Here is a 24,490-nt window from a genome sequence, read left to right as displayed (position 1 = left end):
CTCCAGGAGCCTTTTCTGCTGGTCTCTTAGCATCCCCACCTCCAACTCCACCGCAGTTTGATGTTCCTCCTGGTCAGCCAGCGCCTTCTCCACTTTCTGGATTGCCTGATCTTGGGCATCCAATCTAAGCTCCAACTACACAATTGCCTCTTTAATTGGGTCCAAGGAGTCCTGCTTCTGCTTGGCGAAGCCCTCCTGGATAACTTGCATCAGCTGCTCCTTTGACCGCTGGGTCGACAAGCCAGAGCTCCGCCCATCTGCCATGCTTTCCTGCACTGCAGCTTCAGCCCAAGCCTTCTCTGTTCGCCTGTTTCTGCCTTTGCGAGCACTTCTAATCCGCCTTTCCATGCACCGATGTGGGAATCCAGTACACAATTGCCTCTATCATCGATATTTCAAATCAAGTCCAGTAAAAAAATCGGGGGAAAAGATCCAAAAGTCCGACCTGAGCGGCAGCCACCAAATGTGCGACTTACTCCTTCATAGCACGGTAGCATGGTGGTTAGCATAAATGTTTCACAGCTCCAGGGTCCCAGGTTCGATTCCGGCTTGGGTCACTGTCTGTGCGGAGTCTGCACGTCCTCCCCGTGTGTGCGTGGGTTTCCTCCGGGTGCTCCGGTTTCCTCCCACAGTCCAAAGATGTGCGGGTTAGGTGGATTGGCCATGCTACATTGCCCGTAGTGTCCTAAAAAGTAAGGTTAAGGAGGGGGGGTTGTTGGGTTACGGGTATAGGGTGGATACGTGGGTTTGAGTAGGGTTGTGGGAGGAGGAATGCATGTTTATAGTATCAGTAACCTGTAAATTAAAAGTGGGTGTGGGATGAATAGGAGATGGGATGTGAGAAGAGGATTTGGTATGAGGACACCATCATATTTGAAGGTTTCAGCACCTCTGGTATCCACAACCTCAGGAATAGGCATCTCAATTGCACATTCTCCCCGTGTCTGCATGGGTTTCACCCCCACAACCCAAAGATGTGCAGGTTAGGTGGATTGGCCATGCTAAATTGCCCCTTAATTGGAAAAAAAAATAATTGGGTACTCTAATTTTTTTTAAAAAGGAACAGGCATCTCACAAATGGTTAGCATAGTCTCGGGGACTTCAATCAGACTTAGCATATGCAAGTGTGCCTGTCCTCTCTGGTTAGCTCCCGCTACTTCAGGTTTCTGTACCACCTTGTCCTCCATGACTAAGGAAAGTGTGTCAGTGAGGGCCATGCAAACTTGTTGGGTGATGTGGCTGTCATGATTGAATAGCTGGAAGTGTGCACAAGCTGCAAGATGTTGGTGTGACATTTGCACAATATTAAACGTGTGAGAGTGCAGTGGAGTAAGAGTGCAGTACGAGTCATGATTGATCTTGGTGGATATGTGATGGGGGTGTGTTGACCTGAGAAGCATGTGAGGCCAATGGAGTGGTTGATTAGATATGGCATTTGAAAACACATTCACTGACCATAACCACTTAAGTGAAGTCATTGAACCTGCAGCACTGCATTCAGGTCCCCAGTTCTCCCATTGCCTCTTAACTTGCATCTAGGTGGCCTCTTGGCTCCCTCCAGATATAAGACATCTTTCTGATGCTCCACCCATCAATGAAAGCCTCTAGTGCAGCATTTGAAACATGGAGGCCCCTCTCTAGTTATGTCATTCTTCATTTTTTTTAGACCAGATTCATTTTTTGATTGCCAAGTCTGCCCCATCCTTTCAAGAAGTGTAGAGTAGTTTAGGTCGCGCTCTTCTTGGGCATCCAACCAACCAATACTATGCTTCATATTGACTGAATGCTGAAATCATTCATAGAATTATAGAAAATAGAAGCAGGAGGTGGCCATTTGGCCCTTCAAGTCTGCTCCACCATTCATTATGAACATGGCTGACCAACAAGTTCGATACGCCAAGGACAGCACGGCGGCACAGTGGTCAGCACTGCTTCCTCACAGCGCCGAGGTCCCAGGTTCGATCCCGGCTCTGGGTCACTGTCTGTGTGGAGTTTGCACATTCTCCCCCTGTTTGCGTGGGTTTCGCCCCCACAACCCAAAAATTTGCAGGGTAGGTGGATTGGCCACGCTAAATTGCCCCTTAAATGGAAAAAGATAATTGGATACTCTAAATTTATGTTTAAAAAAGTTTGATACACCTTAGGCAATCCCTTTAGCCCAAGAGCTATATCAAATTCCTTCCTGAAATGGTCACTCATCCCCAAAGGTTTTCTCACAACTAGATAGGCCAAATAATCAGTTCTCATTGTTCAACAACCAGTCCATGATGGCCTGTTCTCTTGTTGGTTCCTCAACATGCTTGTCCAGTACGCCATCCCATATACACTCCAGAAATTCCTCCTCTATTGTACTGTGACTAATTTGAGTCACCCAATCTATATGCAGATTAAAGTCACCTACAATCACAGATGTTCCTTTACCACATGCATCTCTGATTTCCTAATGCTATTCCCAACATTACCACTGCAGTTTGGTGGTCTGCATACCACCCCTATGAATGTTTTTTGACCCTTGATGATTCTTTAACTCGACCCAGACAGATTCCACATCATCTGTACTAATATCTTTCCTCAATATTTTATCAATATCTTCTTTAATCAACAATGCAACTCCACCACCTTTTCCTTTCTGCCTGTCCTTCCGAAAAACAGAATGATCCTCAATGTTTACTTCCCATCCTTGGTCACCTTGGAGCCATGTTTCCGCAATCCCAACTATATAATATCCCTTTACATTTATTTGTGCAACTAATTCACCAATTTTATTTTGAATGCTCCCTGCATTCAGGTACAAAACTTTAAGGCTAGTCCTTTTAATGTACCTTGTCCCGTCCCTACTACTTTTTGCAAAGTCATTATCTGATACAGGCCCTTGATTACACTGCCTATCACTTTTCTTATTCTCCTTTCTGTCTTTTTCTCGGATTCCCCCTGCTCTGAATCCTTGCGTAGGTTGGTGTACAGCAATGAAAGTTGAAGGGTGTAGGTTAATCATGATCACAGGCATTGTCAGGTATAATTTGCGTTTTGTCCCCTCTGTTTTTGTACAGCACCTTTCAACACAGAAAAATATCGCAAGGTTCTTTAGGAACGAAATTAACTGTTATGTTATAATTTTTGATTGAGTTCGATTACATCAAAATATTTTGTGGGCATCAATGTTATTTTTTAATGCTCCAGTCTCCTGCTTGTTCGGTCATCAGTATGATAGCCCCATCTCAGAATTGTAACGACGCAGAAGGTGGTCATTTGGCCCATCGTGTCTGCACCGGCTCACCAAACGAGCATCTTAACTCAGTGCCACTCCCCGGCCTTTCCCCGCACCTCTGCATGTTGTTCCGGTTGCTTTCAGTCAGCTTCATGCACCTGTCACAAACATGTGCTGTAACTGGATTTTGAAATTATGCGCTGCTCCATCCTGCACTGCACAAACCATCAGCTCTCAGCGATCACCATAGCGACCGCGCCATCTTGGAACATCACCCAACGTCCCCCGCGCCTGAGACGTCATATCCGTGTGTGACCGGGGCGCTTCCTCTTTCTCTGCGGCCTGGAGAAGCGCGCCTAGCTGAGGCCGAGCCTTCCGCCGCTATCCAGCTCCATCCGACCTCAGGACGCCACATCTCTACTCAAAATGACGGAACAGATGACCCTTCGGGGCACCCTGAAAGGCCACAACGGCTGGGTGACACAGATCGCCACGACCCCGCAGTTTCCCGACATGATTCTGTCCGCGTCCCGAGGTACCCGCGAGTGGGGGAGTGGGGGTGGGAGACGAGTGGACCCAGCCCGCCGCGCTTGCCACTCTGGGCAGCCTTTCCCCGGCGATGTATTTTACTCCTACTGCGTTCCCCTCTCAGTCGCATTTTGTTTGAGTTTACCAGTTGGTGGCTGTATGCGGCCAGGGCAGATTGCGAGTTACACGTCCACGGTTATCCTACATCCGCCGATTACAAGTTGGGTAAGGGAGAGGCCTGGCTCCCTGTCAACAACCGTGAATTGTAAAGTGTAGCAAGACGGGGCCGTGTGTATGCATTCGAGTGATCAAAACTGAAAATGCTTTTGTCACAGAGTTAAGTAACTGGGGATTAATTAACACCGGCAAGCTCTCCATTCTCCCAAAGTGCTTACAGGAAATGCAAAGATTTTACTTTGCAATTAGTTTTGCAACCGGTTTCACAAACGCGTTAACTAATTTAAAGCGCGCCGCTATTTTTGTGTTAAAAGCAAACTATATGGGCAAAAAATCAACAGTTGCTGGAAGTCGTAAACCGCTTTGGATGGAAGCACTCCAGTAGAATCTGTGGTGATAGCAGACCATTTACCGTTTTACTTTCAGATCTTTCCAAAGAAACCGTTTGTCTATCCCACTCGTTGGATGGGCAAGAACCTTGCATTTATGGGGAAACTGGGTTAACGTTTCATATCATGATTTGATTTCTTATTGTCACATTTATTCATGTACAGTGAAAAGTATTGTTTCTTGCATGCTGTACAAACAATGCATACAGTACATAGGGAAGGAAGGAGAGGCTGCAGAATATAATGTTACAGTTATAGCAAGGTGTAGAGAACAGATCAACTTAATACAAGTTGGTCCATAGAATATTGTTAGAGAGTTTAAAAAAGTTCGAATGAAGTTTTACAAGCATAAAATGAGAGTAAAAGATAGAATTAGAGGGTATGCTGGGCACAGCTTGCAAGAAGTCAATGTACCAATAAAAGGTCATTGATCTGACACATTAAACTTATTATTCTCTGAGGCCTGCTGAGTACTCCCAGTATTTTCTGTTACTTGACTTTTGGCTTCCAAGGTGTTTTGCTTTTGTAAGTTGCATTTCCTCATCCACGTTAATGTAACAAAATCTCCCAAGGCCCTTTTCCAGGAATGGTTATCACGGAGCATCATTGAACGTTGATATGTCTGTTCCTTCATTAGATAGCTTTTGGATGGAAAATGAGATCCTTTTAATGAATGAAAGTTACAAAAATATTATGTTGTCATTCCTGATAAATAACATGGTGATGTCTCTTTATTCTGTTTTCAGATAAAACTATCATTATGTGGAAGCTGACTAGGGATGAGACCAGCTATGGTGTCCCCCAGCGTTCCCTCTGTGGCCACTCTCACTTTATTAGTGATGTAGTCATTTCTTCTGATGGTCAGTTTGCTCTTTCTGGCTCCTGGGATGGAACTCTCCGACTTTGGGATTTGACAACGTAAGGGCATAGTTAGTTCGGTACTTTAAGATATTATTTATAAGTAAAAGCAGGTTTGTCTCTTCCGGGTGCACTTTAAATGTTAGTAATTTTAGGATTTTGGTCCAGAGACATTAATGAGGTAGTTGAACCATGAAATAATTAGTGAATATTTTTTCACAACTTTTTGGATTGATTAATGGGAGGACACCTTTTCTTACTCTTTAGAGGTTCAACTACCCGTCGATTTGTTGGTCACACCAAGGATGTACTGAGTGTTGCCTTTTCAGCAGATAATCGCCAAATTGTATCTGGTTCGCGTGACAAGACTGTCAAATTGTGGAACACCCTGGGAGTTTGCAAATACACAATCCAGGTAACTTTCATAGCATGACTACTGTACTATGTATGAAAGTGATTATTTTGCCGTATCACAGAATTTGACATTTACGTGGCAAACTCACAAAACGGCTAATAATCCCACTAAAAAGAAGCCCTTTTTAGATGTATCTTAGATGTCAATTTAAAGAACCTACATTGGAGTTTCCGTGTATTTAAATACATTCCTAGTCTTGTGATGGAAAAGGAGTTAATCGAGGAGTTAACTAAGCCTAATGGTAGGTCTGATCCTTCTCATGCTTATTTTGCCCACCTGAATTGAAAGAGCACACCAGTGCAATTATTTTATCTTCTGTTTGGAGAGAATTCTGAGATGGAACTCATAGGATTCACAATATATTGGCACAATGTCAAATCATGTGCACACAAAAAATGTAAATAAATATTGTTGCAAATAATATTGTAGTCAGCCACATTACATTTAATATTTGAGTCAAATTATGCACCCAATGCACAGCACGGTGGCGCAGTGGGTTAGCCCTGCTGCCTCATGGCGCCGAGGTCCCAGGTTCAATCTTGGCTCTGGGTCACTGTCCGTGTGGAGTTTGCACATTCTCCCCGTGTTTGTGTGGGTTTCGCCCCCACAAGCCAAAAGGTGTGCTGGGTAGGTGGATTGGCTGTGCTAAATTGCCCCTTAATTGGAAAAAATGAATTGGGTACTCTAACTTTTAATTTAAAAAGAGAAAATATTATGCACATAGTGTATTTATTTATTGTTGTAGGTGCTGTGTTTAATGAAAGTTATTTCAAGTTGTCCAATCTCTCTAGCCTGATAATTCAATGAAACAAAACATATGGCTAGTATGGGGGGGGGGGGGGGGATTTGGAAGATTACATAACAGCACTGATGTTGAGCATGACAGAGTAGTTAGTATCTGTTGGGTTGCCTTATTCATTTCAGACAGCCAAAAGTTGGGAAACGTGATGAGATACAAGATATGTCCCTCCAAGACCTCGTACCATTGGAACTTTATCCTGTTAATGAGGCCGTGGTTTTAAGATGACAAAAGAGAAGAACCAGTTGCTGGTTAGGATGTGGTTGATATTTTAAACTATATTTGCATTGGGAGCGTTATATTAACACAAGAATGGCTAACAGAAACAGTATTAGGATAAATGGGATATTACCGGCTGTAACTAGTCAAAAGGAGGTGACGGGGTAGTGGTATTGTCACTGGACCAGAATCCTGGAAAATGCTGAACTGGGTTCAAATCCCACCCTGATATATAGTGACATTTCTTAAATTAAAACCCCTGATGACCATGAAATCATTCTCGTTTAGTGAACCAAGTGGGTTCTTGTCCTTCAGGGAAATAAATCTGCTGTCCTTGACTGGTTTGGCCTTCATGTAACTCCAGATCCACAGCAGTGTGGTTGACACTTAAATAGTCTAGTAAGTCACTCAGTTCAAGGATAATTAGGGGTGGGCAATAAGTCAGTGATGACCACATCCAATGAAAGTGCCTCATCTGATTAATTATTTGGATGAAAAGACCAAGTATATTGAAGCCTAGTTTGCTGATGATGCAAAGATAAGTAGCAGTAAGTAGTGAAGACAGCACCGAGTCTGCAAAGGGATTGAGTAGAAAATGTGAGGTTTTCTATTATGGTGGGAAGAATAGGAAAGCAGAAACAAGTAATTAGGAATGCTTTTTTAAAAATTGAGTGCCCGATTATATATTTTTTCCAATTAAGGGGCAATTTAGCGTATGGGGCAACTTAGCGGGGCCAATCTACCTACCCAGCACATCTTTGGGTTGTGAGGGTGAAACCCATGCTGACCCTGGGCAGCATGGTAGCATAGTGGTTAGCACAAATGCTTCACAGCTCCAGGGTCCCAGGTTCGAATCCCGGCTTGGGTCACTGTCTGTGTGGAGTCTGCACGTTCTCCCCGTGTGTGCGTGGGTTTCCTCCGGGTGCTCCGGTTTCCTCCCACAGTCCAAAGATGTGCAGGTTAGGTGAATTGGCCAGGCTAAATTGCCCTCCGGGTCCAAATTGCCCTTAGTGTTAGGTGGGGTTACTGGGTTATGGGCATAGGGTGGAGATATGTGCTTGGGTAGGGTGCTCATTCCAAGAGCCTGTGCAGACTCGATGGGCCGAATGGCCTCCTTCTGCACTGTAAATTCTATGAAATCTATGGGATAATTAGGAATGCAAAGGAAATATATGCCTTTATTGGACGGGGGATGGAATATAAAAGTAAGGAAATGTTGCTACAGTTGAAGAGTGTGTTGGTGAGACTATGCCTTGAGTTCTGTGCGCAATTTTGGTCCCCTTAATCGATGAGGGACATAATTGCATTGGAAAAAGTTCAAGGAAGATTTACTAGTGCCTGAATTTTCAGGATGGCTGGCATTTGTGTTGGCATCGCGAGATTTGACAGGGAATGCATCTCCGCCGGTGCCGACAGGCTCGCTGTCATTTTACACTTAAAGTGAACATTGATTGACAGCAGGCGAGAAATTTAGAGTACCCAATTCATTATTTCCAATTAAGGGGCAATTTAGAGTGACCAATTCCCCTACCCTGCACATCTTTGGTTTGTGGGGGCGAAACCCACGCGAACATAGAACATACCGTGCAGAAGGAGGCTATTTGGCCCATCGAGTCTGCACCGACCCACTTAAGCCCTCACTTCCACCCTATCCCTGGAACCCAATAACCCCATCTAACCTTTTTGGACACTAATGGCAATTTATCATGGCCAATCCACCTAACCTGCACGTCTTTGGACTGTGGGAGGAAACTCGCGTACAGATAGTGACCCAGTGGGGAATCGAACCTGGGACCGTGGTGCTGTGAGGCAACTGGGCTAACCCACTGAGCCACAGCAGGCAAGACTTCTGTCCTCATCTGGACTGAAGTCCTGCCTTGGGGAGCTTAGACAATCGGATTGGCTGACAGCTCTCCAGCCCATCCACACACAGCAGTGGCAGGAAGAGGTGCAACAGTTCCATGCCTGAGATGCAAGTCCTGGTAAGTACTGGGGATCCCGAGGAGGATAGGAGATGCCCTTGGGGTTGCCAGCGAGGTGGTCTAGCTGTTTGGGGAGGAGGGGGGTCTTCATGGGAGGAGGGCACCCTCCATCTGAAGTGGCCTTCCAATAGATGAGCCGAATCCTGTCTAAGATAGAGGGTGGATGCCTTTTTTCTTTCCCCCACACACAGTTGTATTCCAGCCTAAAAATAGAAGCTGGGCGGACTCTGTCCAAAGCCCACTCCACCCCATGAAGTCATGTCTGGGTTAGTGTGGGACTAGGCTATTTGATGCTCCTGCCAGAGAGGGTAGAATTCTGGCATAGGTCGATTCCTGTGTTGGGGAGTTGTCTAGTGAGGAAAAGTTGGATCTTACTTTAGAAAAATATATGGTGGTCCTATTGAAACAGAGTGGAATTGACAGGACAGTTGCTGAGCGAATGTTCCTTCTTGTGGGTAATCTTGAACAAGGGGACACAGATTCGGAATGAGGGGTTGCCCATTTAAGACAGATGAATTTGAGTCTTAATTTTTGCAATTCAGTGCCTTAGAGTGGGGGCTGGGTCCTTGAATGTATTCACAGTGGTAAGCACAGCTGCCTCCACCACGCCAGAGATGCGGTTCAATTCCGGCTTTGCGTGACACCTTCTCTGTGGAGTTTGCACATTCTCCCTGTTTCCTTCCACAGTCGAAAAATGAGCAGGTTAGGTGGATTGGCCATGCTAAATTGCCCTTTAATGTCCAATGGATGTGCAGGTTAGTTAGGGTTATGGGGATAGGGTGGGATGCTCTTTCAGAGGGTTGGTGCAGACTCAATGGGCTGAATTGTCACTTTCTGCATTGTAGGGATTCTATGGATATGGATTGAAAGCTGAGTTAAATAAATGTTTGATCTCTCCAGTCAAGGGTTATGGATTGGGGGGGAGCAAGCAGAAATGTGAAGGAGTGGCCATGATCTTGTCAGCCATTTTATTGAATGGCAGAGCAGGCTTAAGGTATTGAATGGTCTGCTATTAATTTATTGACCGTAATGTCTTGGGGAGGTGGCAGCAATAATTGTGAAAAAGAAGTGAGAAAATGGTGAATCATAATTGTAATATGCTTTTGTTAATTTTACTCCACTTTCTCCATGTCTTTTCGCAGGATGAATGCCACACTGAGTGGGTTTCTTGTGTTCGTTTCTCACCAAATAGCAGCAATCCCATCATAGTCTCCTGTGGCTGGGACAAACTAGTTAAGGTAAGAGTGGGGCAGATCTAGATTAGAATTCATGGGTGGGCTTGTGGGACCAGAAAATGCAGGCAGTATCTTTCAGCTACTGTCAAGATGGATTAATGGTTATTATAGGTCTGTGAACAAAGGGAAATTAAGGAAATTGGATGTCGTGATTTATTGGAGGCCGTAGATTTTCTTCTGTGATCTTCAAGGCTGTTTGATGTATAATTTCTCCTACGCTGATGGGACTTTCTCACTGCATGCCACTCATTTTTGCTAATTATTTCTTAATTACTGCCACAAAATATTTTGTTCCCTGAACACTAAGTAGATTATTTTACATTTGATTGGGTACTTTGCAGAGCATGCCCTTTTTTCATGTGCCCTTTTTTAAGTTTCGATTTTTATCACTTCCTATATTTTTACAGTTTTTAAATACTGTTTCACTATTTTTATGTATACTCCTGCCATTTATTTGCAGGAAGTGGATTACTACCTTTCAGTTCTGTGGTCGGCATACATTATCTTTATTAAATTTTTACTACTGACTCCTGTTTTATTCAATCCTAAATGGGGGCTTGTCTTAATATCTAGCTTGCCCTTGTGATGATGGGCTGATACCTAGTCATAGATTTCAACAGCACAGAATAGACCAATCGTGTCTGCGCTGGTCCAAAAATGACCATCTAAGTATTGTAATTCATTTTCCAGCACTTGGTCCACTGCTTTGTACCCCGTGGCATTGCAAGCGAATATCTATATACTTATTAAATGTTATGAGGGCTGCACGGTAGCACAGTGGTTAGCACTGTCGCTTGGTCCAAAGATGTGCAGGTTAGGTCGATTGGCCATGATAAATTACCCTTAGTGTCCAAAATTGCCCTTAGTGTTGAGTGGGGTTACTGAGTTATGGGGACAGGGTGGAGTTGTTGACCTTGGGTAGGGTGCTCTTTCCAAGAACCGGTGCAGACTCGATGGGCTGAATGGCCTCCTTCTGCACTGTAAATTCTATGATTCACAGCGCCAGGATCCCAAGTTCGATTCCCGACTTGGGTCACTGTGCGGAGTCTGCGCGTTCTCCCCGTGTCTGCATGGGTTTCCTCCAGGTGCTCCGGTTTCCCCCCTCAAGTCCCAAAAGACCTGCTGTTGGGTAATTTGGACATTTTGAATTCTCCCTCTATACCCGAAAAAGGTGTCGGAATGTGGTGACGAGGGGCTTTTCACGGTAACTTCATTGCAGTGTTAATGGAAGCCTACTTGTGACAATAAAGATTATTATTATGTGGGTCTCCCTTCACTACCTTTTCAGAAATGAGTTCCAAACTCCCACCATCCTTTAATGATTCTTGTGCTGTAGGTGGTTTGGTTTTATCCTTTTATCTTTTCTATGACCGTTTAATAAAAATGACTGGGTGAATGTTTTTCCCCAAATCCCCTCTGCCCCTTACCTTAAATCTATGCCCCCCCCCCCCCCCGCCATTGATTCCTCCACCAAGGAAAGAAATGTCTTTCTGTCTACTCAAATGCCCATATCTTTTTTTTAATTCGGGGGCAATTTTGCATGGCCAATCCACTTAGCCTGCACATCTTTAGGTTGTGGGGGTGAGACCCAAGCAGGTACGGGGAGAATGTGTAAACTCCACAGGGACAGTGATCTGGGGCCAGGAGACTTTCCTCACTATTTTACACTCTGTCAATTTTCATATCATACAGAATATACAGTGCAGAAGGAGGCCATTCGGCCCATTGAGTCTGCACCTGCCCACTTACGCCCTCACTTCCACCCTATCCCCGTAAACCAATAACCCCAGCTAACCTGTTCGGACACTTAAGGGCAATTTAGCATGGCCAATCCACCTAAACTAGGGCAGCACAGTGGCGCAGTGGTAGCACTGCAGTCTCATGGTGCCGAGGTCCCAGGTTTGATCCTGGCTCTGGGTCACTGACCGTGTGGAGTTTGCACATTCTCCCCGGGTTTGCGTTGGTATCGCCCCCACAACCCAAATATGTGCAAGGTAGGTGGATTGAACACGCTAAATTGCACCTTAATTGGAAAATTGAATTGGGTACTCTAAATTTATTTTTAAAAACAAATCCACCTAAACTGCACTTCTTAGGACTGTGGGAGGAAACCGGAGCACCCGGAGGAAACCCACGCAGACATGGGGGCAACATGCAGACTCCGCAGACAGTGACCCAGCGGGGAATCGAACCTGGGACCCTGGCGCTGTGAAACACAGTGCTATCCACTTGTGCTACCCTATCATTTGCAAACTTACTGATCAACCCTCCTACGCTTTCTTTTTGATGTGGCTCAGTTTATTTTTTAAATCGAGATGCAATGGTCTTAAATATGGAATCTTCCAAGTGTTTCTAATGTTTAAATGTGTACTCATCACTATTCCAGGTTTGGAACCTAGCCAACTGCAAACTGAAAACAAATCATATTGGGCACCCTGGCTATCTGAACACGGTTACCGTTTCTCCCGATGGATCCCTTTGTGCTTCTGGAGGCAAGGTAGATCACCGTAGCTTTACATGATTACTATTAACAGTGAAAGTAGATGTTTCTCACTGAATGAATGAACGAAATGGCCAACAACCCTTGCGTATAAAGGCATTATCAATGACTTTTAATTGATCTGTGTATGCACATGAAGTCTGATTTCTGTCACCTGTACAGTTGCCACAATATTTTCAGACTGCTTCTTAGATGGCTTTTGGTTTCAATGGTATTTTAAAACCAAAGCCAGTAAAAGTTCTTGTGTCTAATAGTTTTTCAGGATTTGTTACATTATCTGTCAAACTTTGCCCGATATAAGATGGGTTTTTTCTGTTGTGTAGGATGGTCAAGCCATGTTGTGGGACCTCAATGAAGGCAAACATCTGTACACCTTGGATGGTGGTGACATCATCAATGCCTTGTGCTTTAGCCCCAATAGGTATTGGCTCTGTGCTGCCACTGGTCCAAGCATTAAGATTTGGGTAAGTGCACTTGTGCTTTTGGGTTGAGATGGGGCTTTCTTCCAAACATTTGGAAATTGAAGCACTTTTTATTGCAGAGATTTTATGCTTCACTGATTTTAGAACAAACGCTTGAAATGTAACAATACCGGTGGGGGGGGGGTGAAAATATTTATTCAAAAAGCCATGTTTTCTCCATGATCACTGGTTGTCCAGCCAGTGAATCGTGAGCTGCATGTTGCTCTGTTCTACTTTGCTTTCTGGTTCCTCCTGTTTATTTAAACGGGGCTGTAGTTGGTGCTCTTGCCTTATTTTTGGATACAGTCGATTCCTTGTAATATTTTTGCAAAGTGCTCTTTTAGATTGGGAGCCAGAAGCAATTCCACTGCTGAGAGTGGCAATAGTTTTTCTTAATTCCTCTTCCATAACACATTTCTCAAACAAATTGTAGCTGCCCATTGGATGACGTTGCTTTTGCACACCTGAGTAGATTTGAGTGCCTGTATTTTTTACGAATGCAGTTCCTAAATTCAATTTGCATTTTCTTAAAACTACATTCTGCTTTTAAATGGAAACATCCAAACATGCACATGTTTCCTGGAATGGGTTTGTATTATGGTAGTTTTTAGTAGCCGGTTTAGCTCAGTTGGCTGGGCAGATTGTGATGCAGAGCAAGGCCAACAGCGTGTGTTCAATTCCCGTACTGGCTGGGGCTTTTCGTGAAGGTCCTGCTTGCTCCTTGCCTGAGGTGTGGCGATCCTCAGGTGAAATTGCCACCGGTCAGCTCTTTCCCCCCCCCCCCCCCCCCCCCCCCCCCCCCCCCTTAAAGAAGAAAGCAGCCTATGGTCATCTCGGACTACAGCTTTTCCTTGAGTAAATTATTTTTGCATTTGAATTGCTTACAGGACCTGGAAGGGAAAATTATAGTGGATGAACTGCGCCAGGAAGTGATTAGCACCAGCAGTAAAGCGGAACCTCCACAGTGCACATGTCTGGCTTGGTCTGCAGATGGACAGGTATCTTTTTTAATTATAAATTTAGAGTACCCAATTCATTTTTTAAAATTAAGGGCCAATTTGGCGTGGTCAATCCATCGACCATGCACATCTTTGGGTTGTGGGGGGAGAAACCCACACAAACATGGGCGAATGTGCAAACTCCATACGGACAGAGGGCCAGGATCGAACCTGCGACCTCAGTGCCGTGAGGCAGCAGTGCTAACCACTGTACTGCCGTGCTGACAGGTATCTTCAATTGAAATCTATCTTCAAATATGACCGGTATCCCGATGATTATTTTTATTCACAAAAGCATCTGACCCTTATGGGGGTGATTACAAGTCCTGCAAATATGAGGGATAATGGACTGTAATTTTTTACATTGGCAATTGCGAAATGTTATGTGGCTTTTGTACGTTAGTCTTGTGCCTCCAACAGTTATACAGTCATACATATTATGGCATATTTTGTTTACCAGTTTGCAAATCTGGAATTTCAGTGGTGGCTGGCTTGAAAGCAATTTGACAGAACCCACCATATTAGTACAATAAATTATCAATTTTATGTTTGTCCCACAGACATTGTTTGCTGGCTACACTGATAACCTCATCAGAGTGTGGCAGGTCACCATTGGAACAAGATGAAGTGTTTCTTCCAAGAAGATACAGAGAATCTTTACTTGTTCGAGTTGATCTGAAATAAAATATACCTGTTTTCAACCTGTATCTGAATCTCAACTTGAATACCTAAGTCTTCCCTTCCAGATTTCCTAAGTGAATAACTACTCTAAGCACATTTATCTGCATTTTAATGTGACTTTACCAATTGAATGTGTACAATAACCATGACTGATCGTCGTATTTAATTGTGCGTGGGTTTTGCAGATTTCTAAATGCTATTTTGAAGTTTTATTAAAACTAGATTGGGTCGCGAGTATCCAACACTTGGAATTTAGTGTGGCTAATTCACCTACCCTTCACATCCTTTTTGGGTTATGGGGTGAGACCCACGCAGACTGGGAGAATGAGCAAACCCCGCACGGACAGTGACTCGGGGCCGGTGATCAAACCCGGATCCTCAGCGCTGTGAAGCAGCAGTGCCAACCTCTCTACCACCGTGTTTCCCTGCAGCGTAGTTTTTTGGGCTATGGAGGCTACATTCACAAAATTATTCATGTTGCTTTTGATTCTTTTGTCAGTTACCTGAAAATCAGTGTGTCCTGGTTCTGTATCCTGCTGTCAACAAGAACAATTTTGTCCCCCTATCCGTGGCCCTTTGATTTTTGACCACTCAAATCTACTCTCAAGGAGAATAACCCCAGCTTCTCCAATCTAACCATGGACTTGAAGCCCCTCATCCGTGGCATATTTCTTGTAGATCTTTTCTGCACCCTCTAATGCATTCACACCCTAAAGTGTGGTGACCAGAATTAGATGCAATACTCCAGTTACGTTCAATATGTATGAAGGGCTAAATTTGTCATTTTGCAGGTAATCCTGCCCTTAATTGGGCACTTTGTCATTAGCATATGGCTGCAGATGCTGGTGAGTGCAGGAAGAGTTAGCAGAATTATGCATAATCTGAAAGTTTGCTGAACAAATGTTGACATTTTCCACAGCTGATTCTAATATGGTTGAAAGTACTAAAAACAAAAGCACTACATAATTAGTTTTGACTTGGTACGTTTAATTTACATCTATATTCTGTGGGTGAAAGAATCAAAAATGATCCAACCTCAGCCCATTCTTCTGTTGGGAAATGTATCTCTCATTATATTCGAAGTTGATGAATGTTGTCAAGTTTATTTTGCAATTATGAACTTTTATTGTAATGACCTTCATCGCGTGCATATTTTCCAGGAAGAGCAGTAGGTTTGCATTTGCCTTCTCACACGCACACATATATCTTTCTCTCTCTTCTTCTCCCCCCCCCCCCCCCCCCCCCCCCAAATACCAACCAGTCTATTGATCCCATTGAGTTCAGGCTAATTGGGATGAGTATAAATGTAACCTGTGACATTGTTTTTAAATATCAAATGTAACCAAGTATCTTTTTCCAATTAAGGGGTGATTTAGCACAGCCAATCCACCTAGCCTGCACATCTTTTGTTATGGGGGTAAGACCCATGCAAACACGGGGTGGGGATGTGCAAATTCCACACGGACAGTTACCTGGTGTGCTGTGAGCCAGTAGTGCTAATCACTGCACCACCATGCCGTGTGGTGTTTCATAAGCTATAGAATGCTAACCCAAATCTTGTTCCATATAGGGTGCTAGGCTAAGTTGCTGGATTGGATTTTTTTTTTTTTTTTTTTTTTGTTTGTTCCCCATCCATCTAAAGGATTCTGGAATGGTGCCTTGCTATTGCTTGCACATCATTTTGTCCTTGCTTTCGGTGTTAAACCATCTCTGTATCAGCACTGCAAGTTTATTTATGAAAGTTCAGATTTACGTCGACTTTTGTATATGGAAAAGGTGTGGAATTAAGTTGAATGCTGTACAGCAGCATGGCATTTTGCTCGCTATCTCGAGTTTAGATGTGATCCTCTAAAGCAGTGCATCTCAATGTGCCAGGGACCGGTGAGCGAAACAAGCCAATCCAGGATTACTGTCTCTTTCTTTTCTGGAAACACTCCAAGTACCGGCAGACGATGGCTCGCGTACCGGCACCGGTACGCGTACCACACTTTGAGAAGCACTGCTCTAAAGAACAAAATGGGTGCTGAATAAATGAAGGACACTGAAAAAGATGGTGATAGATGCAATGTTGAAAAATCCTCGCACTTAGGAATTATACATCACTGAAGAGTTAAAACAAAATGAAATTAAAATCGCTTATTGTTACTGTGAAACGCCCCTAGTCGCCACATTCTGGCGCCTGTTCGGGGAGGCTGGGAAATCTGACAGGTACAACTTCTATATTCAAAGGAAGGCAGCAGAGCCAGAGTTTTTAATCTGCAAATGAAAGGAATTTAAAAAGCAGAAACAATGGAACAGCAGGTGTAAATAGGTAAGTACAATGGAGCAAAATTAGCTTTTTTTATAGATTAAAAGAATAAACCATGGAAGGAGTAAGCCAATGGTAATCTGAAGGACATGTGCATATGGTTATTAATGAATACTGGCCAATTTTCATGAAAGGGGAGGACAGTACAGGCATTGGGAGGAGGAATAGAAGAACTGGATGAAATCAATAAAAGGAATTCGAGTAGACTGAAGCTTGTACAGAAGGGGCCTCAACTTTGGAGTTGCGGCACCACTGATCTCTGGTTGCAAGCAACAGTACAATGATCTCACCCTTTATTAAAAAACATTCTATTTGCCTTCATGGCGGTCCCTGTTTTATCACAATTCATTGTAAGGATGATGGTTACCGTCTTGTGTGGCAGTTTCAGAGTGTGGAATGCAGCAAAATATAGCATGAAGGAAGGGCAACATTCTTTCTATTTGGCTGCAGCCACACCTTTTTACAAAAAACCCAGAAAATGCTAGAAATACTCAGCAGGTTATGGTAGCAGCGTGTGAGAAACAGGAGCTTTTGTGACCTTTCATCTGAAAGATGTAATAGAGTATAAAAGCAGATATGTCTTGCAGCATTATTATTAGCTACAGGGCTTTTATGTGACTTGGGTGTATAGTTTTTGGTCTTGTGAGGGTTTTATTTACATTGGAAGCTGCTCAGTGAAGATTGTTGGGTGGAAGGGTTTGTGTTTTGAGAAAAGGCTAGGCCTATCCAATACTCATTGGAGTTTAGAAGAATGAGGTGAACTTGTTGAAACAATTTCTAGGGCTTTAACAGGCTAGATGGTGTGAGGATGTTTCCCTTCATGGCAGTTGAGGCTAGATGGGGTGACATATTCAATTATTAGGTGCCATGGTGGTTAAGTTAGCACTGCTGCCTCAGCGTTAGGGACCTCTATTAAATTTCCACCTTGGGTGACTGGAGTTTACATATTCTCCCTGTGTCTGAGTGGATGCTCTGGTTTCTTTCCACAGTCCAAAGATGTGCAGGTTAGGTGGATTGGCCATGCTAAATTGCCCCTTAGTGTGTGCCTGTCCAAAAAAAAAGTTAGGTGGGACTATGGGGAGGGTGCTCTTTCATAGATTCTTATCTTCCGAGTGCTGAGGGGGGCCATTTGGCTCACTAAGTCTGCACCAGCCCCCAAAGCTCCCTGCTTGGAGGCATCTGAGGTCTGAATCGAACCCAGATTCCTGGCGCAGCGAGGCACCAGGGTTAACCACTGTGCTGCCGTACCCAGTGTGTTGATGCAGAACTGATGGGTTGAATGGCCTCCTGTACTGTAGTGATTATAAATTCGAAGACTAGACAAACTTGATCTCAAAGGGAGTCGAGGATTATTGGGAGCAGGCAGGCAGGAAAGTGGTTGAGGCCACAATGAAGGCAAGTGTTCCATATGCTTTCTTGACTATCTTGTCCACAGATCTGTGGATCTGTATGCACAGATCTCTCTGACTTTCTGTATTCCTAAGAGTTTTGCCATTTATGGTATATTTCATCTCTGTTAAACCTACCAAAATGCATTACCTCACATTTGTCTGGATTAAACCCCATTTGTTATTTCCCTTCCCAAGCTCCAACCTATCTTGTGTCCTCCTGTACTCTCGGCCAATCCTCAACACTATCTGCCACTCCACCAACCTTGGTGTTATTCGTGAACTTATCAATCAGACCATCTACATTTTCCTCCAAATCGTTTCTGTATACCACAAACAACAGAGGCCCTAGCACCGATCGCTGTGAAACGCCACTTGTCACAATCTTCCATTCAGAAAAACATCCTTCTACTGCTAAACTTTGCCTTCTGTGATCAAGCCAGTTCTCTATCCATCTTAACACCTCACCTCTGATCCCGTGTGACTTCACCTTTTGTATCAGTCTGCCATGAGGCACCTTGTCGAAGGCTTTACTGAAATTCATGTAAACAACATCCACCAGCCTCCCCGAACAGGTGCTGGAATGTGGCGACTAGGGGCTTTTCACAGTAACTTCATTTGAAGCCTACTCGTGACAAGCGATTTTCATTTCATTTTTTCATCAATCATCTTTGTCACCTCCTCAAAAAACTTGATCAAGTTAGTGAGGCACAACATCCCCTTCACAAAACCATGCTATCGTTAATGAGTCTTTGTTTCCAAATGGGTATAAATCCTGCCCCTGAGAATTAGAACATACAGTGCAGAAGAAGGCCAGTCTGCCTATCGAGTGCATCGACCCACTTAAGCCCTCACTTCCACATTATGCCCGTAACCCAATAACGCCTCCTAACCTATTTCGACACTAAGGGCAATTTAGCATAGCCAATCCACCTAACCTGAACGTCTTTGGGCTGTGGGAGGAAACCAATGCAGACACTGGACAGGATTCTCCGACCCCCCCGCCGGGTCGGAGAATCGCTGGGGGCCGGTGTGAATCCCGCCCCTGCCATATCCCGAAGTGTCTGACCGGTAAAAAGTCGGCGAGGCCTCAATCACACCGCCCGCCTTGTAGAATAGCGGGGTCCAGCTCGATGCTATGGACTCCAGTGCTGCCCGTATTCTCCTGGCCGGATGGGCCGATGTCCCGCCGACATGACCATGGGTCACGCCCGCGTAAATCAAAACACCTATTTAACGGCGTCAACCAGTGCTGATGTTTGATGCCGTTCAGCATGGAGGTAGGTCATGGCCGCAGGAGAAGTGACGGCATGGCCGCAGTCTGTGAGAGGGAGGGGGGGTGAGAGCGAATGCCAGGGGGGGGTGACAGCGAGTCCGGGGAGGGGGGGTAGGTGGTGAGAGCGAGTGCCGGGGGGGTGGGGGTGGGGAGGTGAGAGCGAGTGCCGGGGGGGTGGGGGTGGGGAGGTGAGAGCGAGTGCCGGGGAAGGGGTGGGGGGGGAAGGGAGGTCGTCCGTCTGGCCAGGTGCCATCCTCCCACAGTCGAGCCCATGGCACCTGGCTGGCGGGGGAGGGGGGTGTACGGGAGATGATGACATGTTGTCTTTTCCCCCCCCCCCGGGCAAGCTGTCTTGTTTTCTGATCAGCCGGCGATGTTGGCAACCGCTATTCTACATGTTGCCTTGGAGGAGGAGCGTGGCAGAGAGGCGGCGCAGGCTGCCACAGAGGGGCAGGTGCCCAGGCTGGAGGGCCATCCGCCTGACAGGATGAGGAGGGGGAGCACGAAGAGGAGGAGCACGAGGAGAGGGTGGAGGACGACGTGGCGCCACAGCGATGGCGACGCCCAAGGAGGCCCCGCGTGTACCAGCCCCGTTCGTCGTACAAGGACCTCACGGAACAGGAATGCAGGAGGAGACTTCGGATGAGCCGGGAAACCGTGGCACACATCTGCAACCTGCTGGCACACCTGGCACTGGGGGAGGACACCCTCTCCCCGTGTCCGTCAAGATTACGGTGGTCCTGAACTTTTATGCCACGGGGTCATTCAGGCACCGAGTGGGGACATGTCCGGCATCTCGCAGACATTGGTGCATCCGGGCAGTGACAGGCGCCCTTTATGCCATTGCAGACCACTACATCCGGTTCCCTGTGGACTGGACGAGCCAGGACGCCCGGGCCGTGGGCTTCTCTGCCATGGCCGGTTTTCCCATGGTCCAAGGCGTGATCGATGGGATGCACGTCGCCGTGCGGCCACCTGCAGATAACAAGGCCGTGTTCACCAATAGGAAGGGGACCTATTCCATGAACATCCAGGTGGTCTGCGACCACCGCATGATTATCCTGCACGTCTGCGCCCCGTACCCAGGAAGTGTTCATGACTCATACGTGTTGTCATGGTCTTACATCCCCGGCATGCTCGAGGGACGTCACCCTCAGCTGAGGGGCTGGTTGCTGGGCTACAGGGGTTACCCGTTGCGGTCGTGGCTGATGACGCCTATATGGAGGCCACACAGTGACGCGGAGAATCGCTACAATGATGCCCATGCAGCGACAAGGGGTGTGTTGGAGAGGGGCTTTGGGCTGCTGAAGATGCGTTTCAGGTGCCTGGACCTCTCTGGGGGGCCCTCCAGTACCCGCCAGATAGGGTCGGCCACATCATTGTGGTGTGCCGTGTCCTGCAGAACATAGCCCAGCAGAGGGGCAATGTGCCGCAGGCAGAGGAGGGGGGAGTGGAGGAGCAGGAGGAAGAGGCGCAGACCTCCCCAGATGAGGGAGATGGGGGCAATGGTCAGGGCAGACAGGCTGGACATGGGCGGGTGGCTGCCCATCGTTACCGGCTGGGCCAACAGGCACGGGACAGGCCGATAACTGCCCGGTTCACTGACTAGGGGGGGCGTGGGAATCGCCGAGTATACCCACATACTACACACCATGGCAACATCCGACCACCCTCACCCACCCAGCACCAACACCCTCACCCACCGAGCACCAACACCCTAACCCCTCCCACCAACCACCCCCACCTCACCCGCATGCACACTACCCCTCCATTGCACATACATCTGCGGCACAACGGGCTGGGCTCACACGGTCGCCGGTGGAAGCGTGTCTATTGCAGGCCATGGAGGATGATGACGACCCGCTCTGCGATGAGCTCCTGGCTCCATGTCATTGGACAATGTCTGACCCATGGCCACAGTACCACCATCCACCCGGACCGTCCCTGAATGCGGCCGTGACACTGCAGCGCATGGTCCCATCCTCTGCCCGGGGGGATGGAGAGGGCGGCCGGGGGGGGGGGGGGGGGGGGGGCACACTCACCTGGGGCCGACGTGGACCCTCATACACACACACACTGGTGCTCAACGTACATGACACCCCCGCACGCTTCGGACAGAGCACAAAGGAAGCTTCTGTAGGTGTGAAAGTAATTTTAGTAACAAATAGTCCATACACGTGCCCTAGCCGCTAAAACTAGTCTGTGCCCTGTACCCATGCCAACTTACTCAGTGTCTAACTGTTTGGCCTTGCGGGTCCTTTGACTACATCTAGGTGGTTCCCCAGACGGTACAGCAGAACTGGAGGTGGACTCCTGCGATTCCTGCCCTCTGACTCGGGATCCCTTTGCCGGCCGTTTCCTGGGGTGGCCTGGCCTAGATGGGCCAGGCTGCGGCTCGGGCGACTGGGATGGCGAGCTGCCAGCCTGTCCTGCCCGCTGCCCACCAGATGCACCTGGGACGGAAGGGGGGGGGGGGGGAGTCCGCGGTGCCGCGGTGTTCCGGGACCTCCCCTACAGGGGGACCTGGGACGGGCCCCAGAACCTCCTCCTCCCTTGGGGTGCCCGATGGTCCCCGGCCTCTACATGCGTCGGGGGTGCGAACGGACCGGCCATCCGACGCCCCCCCCCCCCGACATCTGGTGCTGCCAGTCCTGGAGGCCTGTGCTGGTATCGACAAGGGTCTGCAGGTTTGCAGCCATGGAGCTCAGGGAGTTGCCTATCCCTGCCTGTGACCATGTGACGCCGGCTAGCACATGGGCAATGGCGCCGATGCCCTCAGCGATGACCTGCTGAGTCTAACAGTGTTAGACAGGTATATGAATGCACGCTAGCGGTTGCGCGTATATTGGCAGAGGTGCGCAGCACATTAGGGTTGGGTTAGGGTTGGCTGCACCTGGGGTGTGCCGCACATCGGTGGGGGAGGGGAACTCACCCTGGCTGCCCTGACGAGGTCGTTCACCTTCTTGTGGCACTGGGTGCCTGCCCTGGGTGTCACAGCCACAGTGCTGATGGCCTCTGCCACCTCCACCGATGCCGGCTGAGGCGTGGGGTGACCCTGTGGCCATGTCCGGGGTACAGGGCCTCCCTCCTCTCCTGTACTGTGTCCAGGAGCGCCTCAATGTATTTTTTGCTGTGACGCCGTGCGGCGTTCATTACGCCGCGTGGCATCAAGTGACGCGGCGCGTCCACGGTGGGTGACGCCGTCGCGAATGGCGTCATGCCGCTGCTAGCCCATTCGGGCCCAGAGACTTTGCGACGTTTGAGGGGGCCCGACGCTGGAGTGATCCGCGCCGTTTTTGGTGCCGGTTCCCGGCCATCTGCACAGACAGTGACCCAGCATGGGGAATCAAACCTGGGACCCTGGTGCTGTGAAGCCACAGTGCTAGCGACTTGTACTACCGTGCTGCCCTAAATCAATGTCAGGAGTAAGATTTGAACCCACGCCTCCAAAGGAGACTGAGAATTCTCTCCAATAATTTACCTACTACTGACATAAAGCTCACCGGCCTATAATTTCCTGGATAATCCCTGCTACCTTTCTTAAACAGCGGTACCACATTAGCTATTCTCCAGTCCTCTGGGATCTCACCTGTAGACAATGAGGATACAAAGATGTCAGTTAAGGCCCCAGCAATTTCCTCCCTTGCTTCCCTCAGTATTCTGGGGTAAATCCCATCTTGTCCAGGAGAGTTATCTACCTTAATGTCTTTTAAAAGACCCAATACCTCCTCCTTTTCGATGTCGACATGATCCAGACTATCCACACACCCTACCCAAGAATCATGTTCCACAAAGTCCTTTTCTTTGGTGAACACTGATGCAAAGTACTCATTTAGTACCTCACCCATTTCCTCTGGCTCAACACATGGATTCCCCCCACTGTCCTTGAGTGGTCCAATCCTTTCCCTAGCCACCCTCTTGCTTTTTACACATGAATAAAAAGTGTTGGGATTTGCCTTAAATCCTACTTACCAAAGACTTTTCATGACCCCTCCTAATTTCCCACTTAAGTGAAGTACTAAAGAGTTTAACGTTTTCAAAAGTGGACAATCCCCAGGCCTGAATGAAATAACCTGGACTGTTAAGGGAAGCAAGAGACGAATTAGTGGAGACTCTAACTATCGTTTTCCAATCCACTTTTTCTGCTGGCATGGTGCTGGAGGACTGTGTTAGACAGTTAACCTTGTGCCATTAATTCTAGACTTGTTATAACCTGCGCCTTTACTACTGGCTGGGAACTAATGGCAATCCCACAATCATTAGTGAGTATGAGCTTCCCCAATGAGGGGGCAGAGATATCATTAGCAGCCACGTGCATAAATAGAGCTGAACCAGCAGAGAATGAGAGGAGTGAGAAGGAAGGGAGTACTGCTGCTGCGGCGCCTGCCTGCGGACGTGTGTGTGTGTGTGTGTGTGTGTGTGTGTATATTTTATATATATATATTTATGTGCAAATGTCAATAAAGTTATTTCTTTTTGATTCTAAAAACTCGTGCTGGATTCTTTGTAGCCCTCACAAAACTGGCAATGAGGGTTAAAGTGGATAGCTGTTTACGCTGCTGAAGCCACTTCTCTGAAGTTTTGTTGGATACAGGTTGGAAGTTGTTTTTCTGTTACACCATGCCTCTGTATGGACATTTGAATATCTTTGATGCTGCGCAGGAAAGTTGGAACCAGTATGCACAACGGATGCGTTACTATTTCACGATGAATACATCACCGAAAACTAGTGCCAGGTGGTCATTTTGCTCACCGCCTGTGGACCGCACACGTTTGGGGTGATTAGGAGCCTTACGTACCCAGCTGTGCCGGACACCAAGGCGTTTGATGAACCTGTGACCCTGGTGGGGCAACATTTTAACCCAACCCTGTCCACGATAGTCCAGGGTTACCAGGACTATCCCTGAGAGGACCCCAGGAGAATCCCTTGCTGAGTTTCAATTCAGGCTACGCAGGATTGCGGAGTACTGTGACTCTGGTGAGACTTTGTCGGAAATGTTACGTGTCGGCTTGGTTTGCGGTATTAACAACGTGGCCACCCAGAGAAAGTTGTTAGCCGAACCTGACA

General features: G+C 46.9%; 1 protein-coding gene across 1 annotated transcript; it reads left to right on the top strand.

Annotated features, from left to right (window-relative positions):
• The first annotated feature begins 3,504 nt into the window (after positions 1–3,504).
• Positions 3,505–14,476, top strand: rack1 (receptor for activated C kinase 1). Its single transcript, XM_038795766.1, has 8 exons — positions 3,505–3,743; positions 5,049–5,220; positions 5,428–5,575; positions 9,718–9,813; positions 12,197–12,307; positions 12,634–12,774; positions 13,659–13,769; positions 14,330–14,476. Exons 1-8 carry the CDS (start codon positions 3,635–3,637, stop codon positions 14,393–14,395), a joined length of 954 nt encoding a protein of 317 aa, XP_038651694.1. The 5' UTR covers positions 3,505–3,634; the 3' UTR covers positions 14,396–14,476.
• Positions 14,477–24,490: the final 10,014 nt, after the last annotated feature.

The sequence above is a fragment of the Scyliorhinus canicula genome, chromosome 4 (genome assembly GCF_902713615.1).
Source record: "Scyliorhinus canicula chromosome 4, sScyCan1.1, whole genome shotgun sequence".
Classification (NCBI taxonomy): Eukaryota; Metazoa; Chordata; class Chondrichthyes; order Carcharhiniformes; family Scyliorhinidae; genus Scyliorhinus; species Scyliorhinus canicula.
This window is presented reverse-complemented; position numbering and strand designations above follow the sequence as displayed.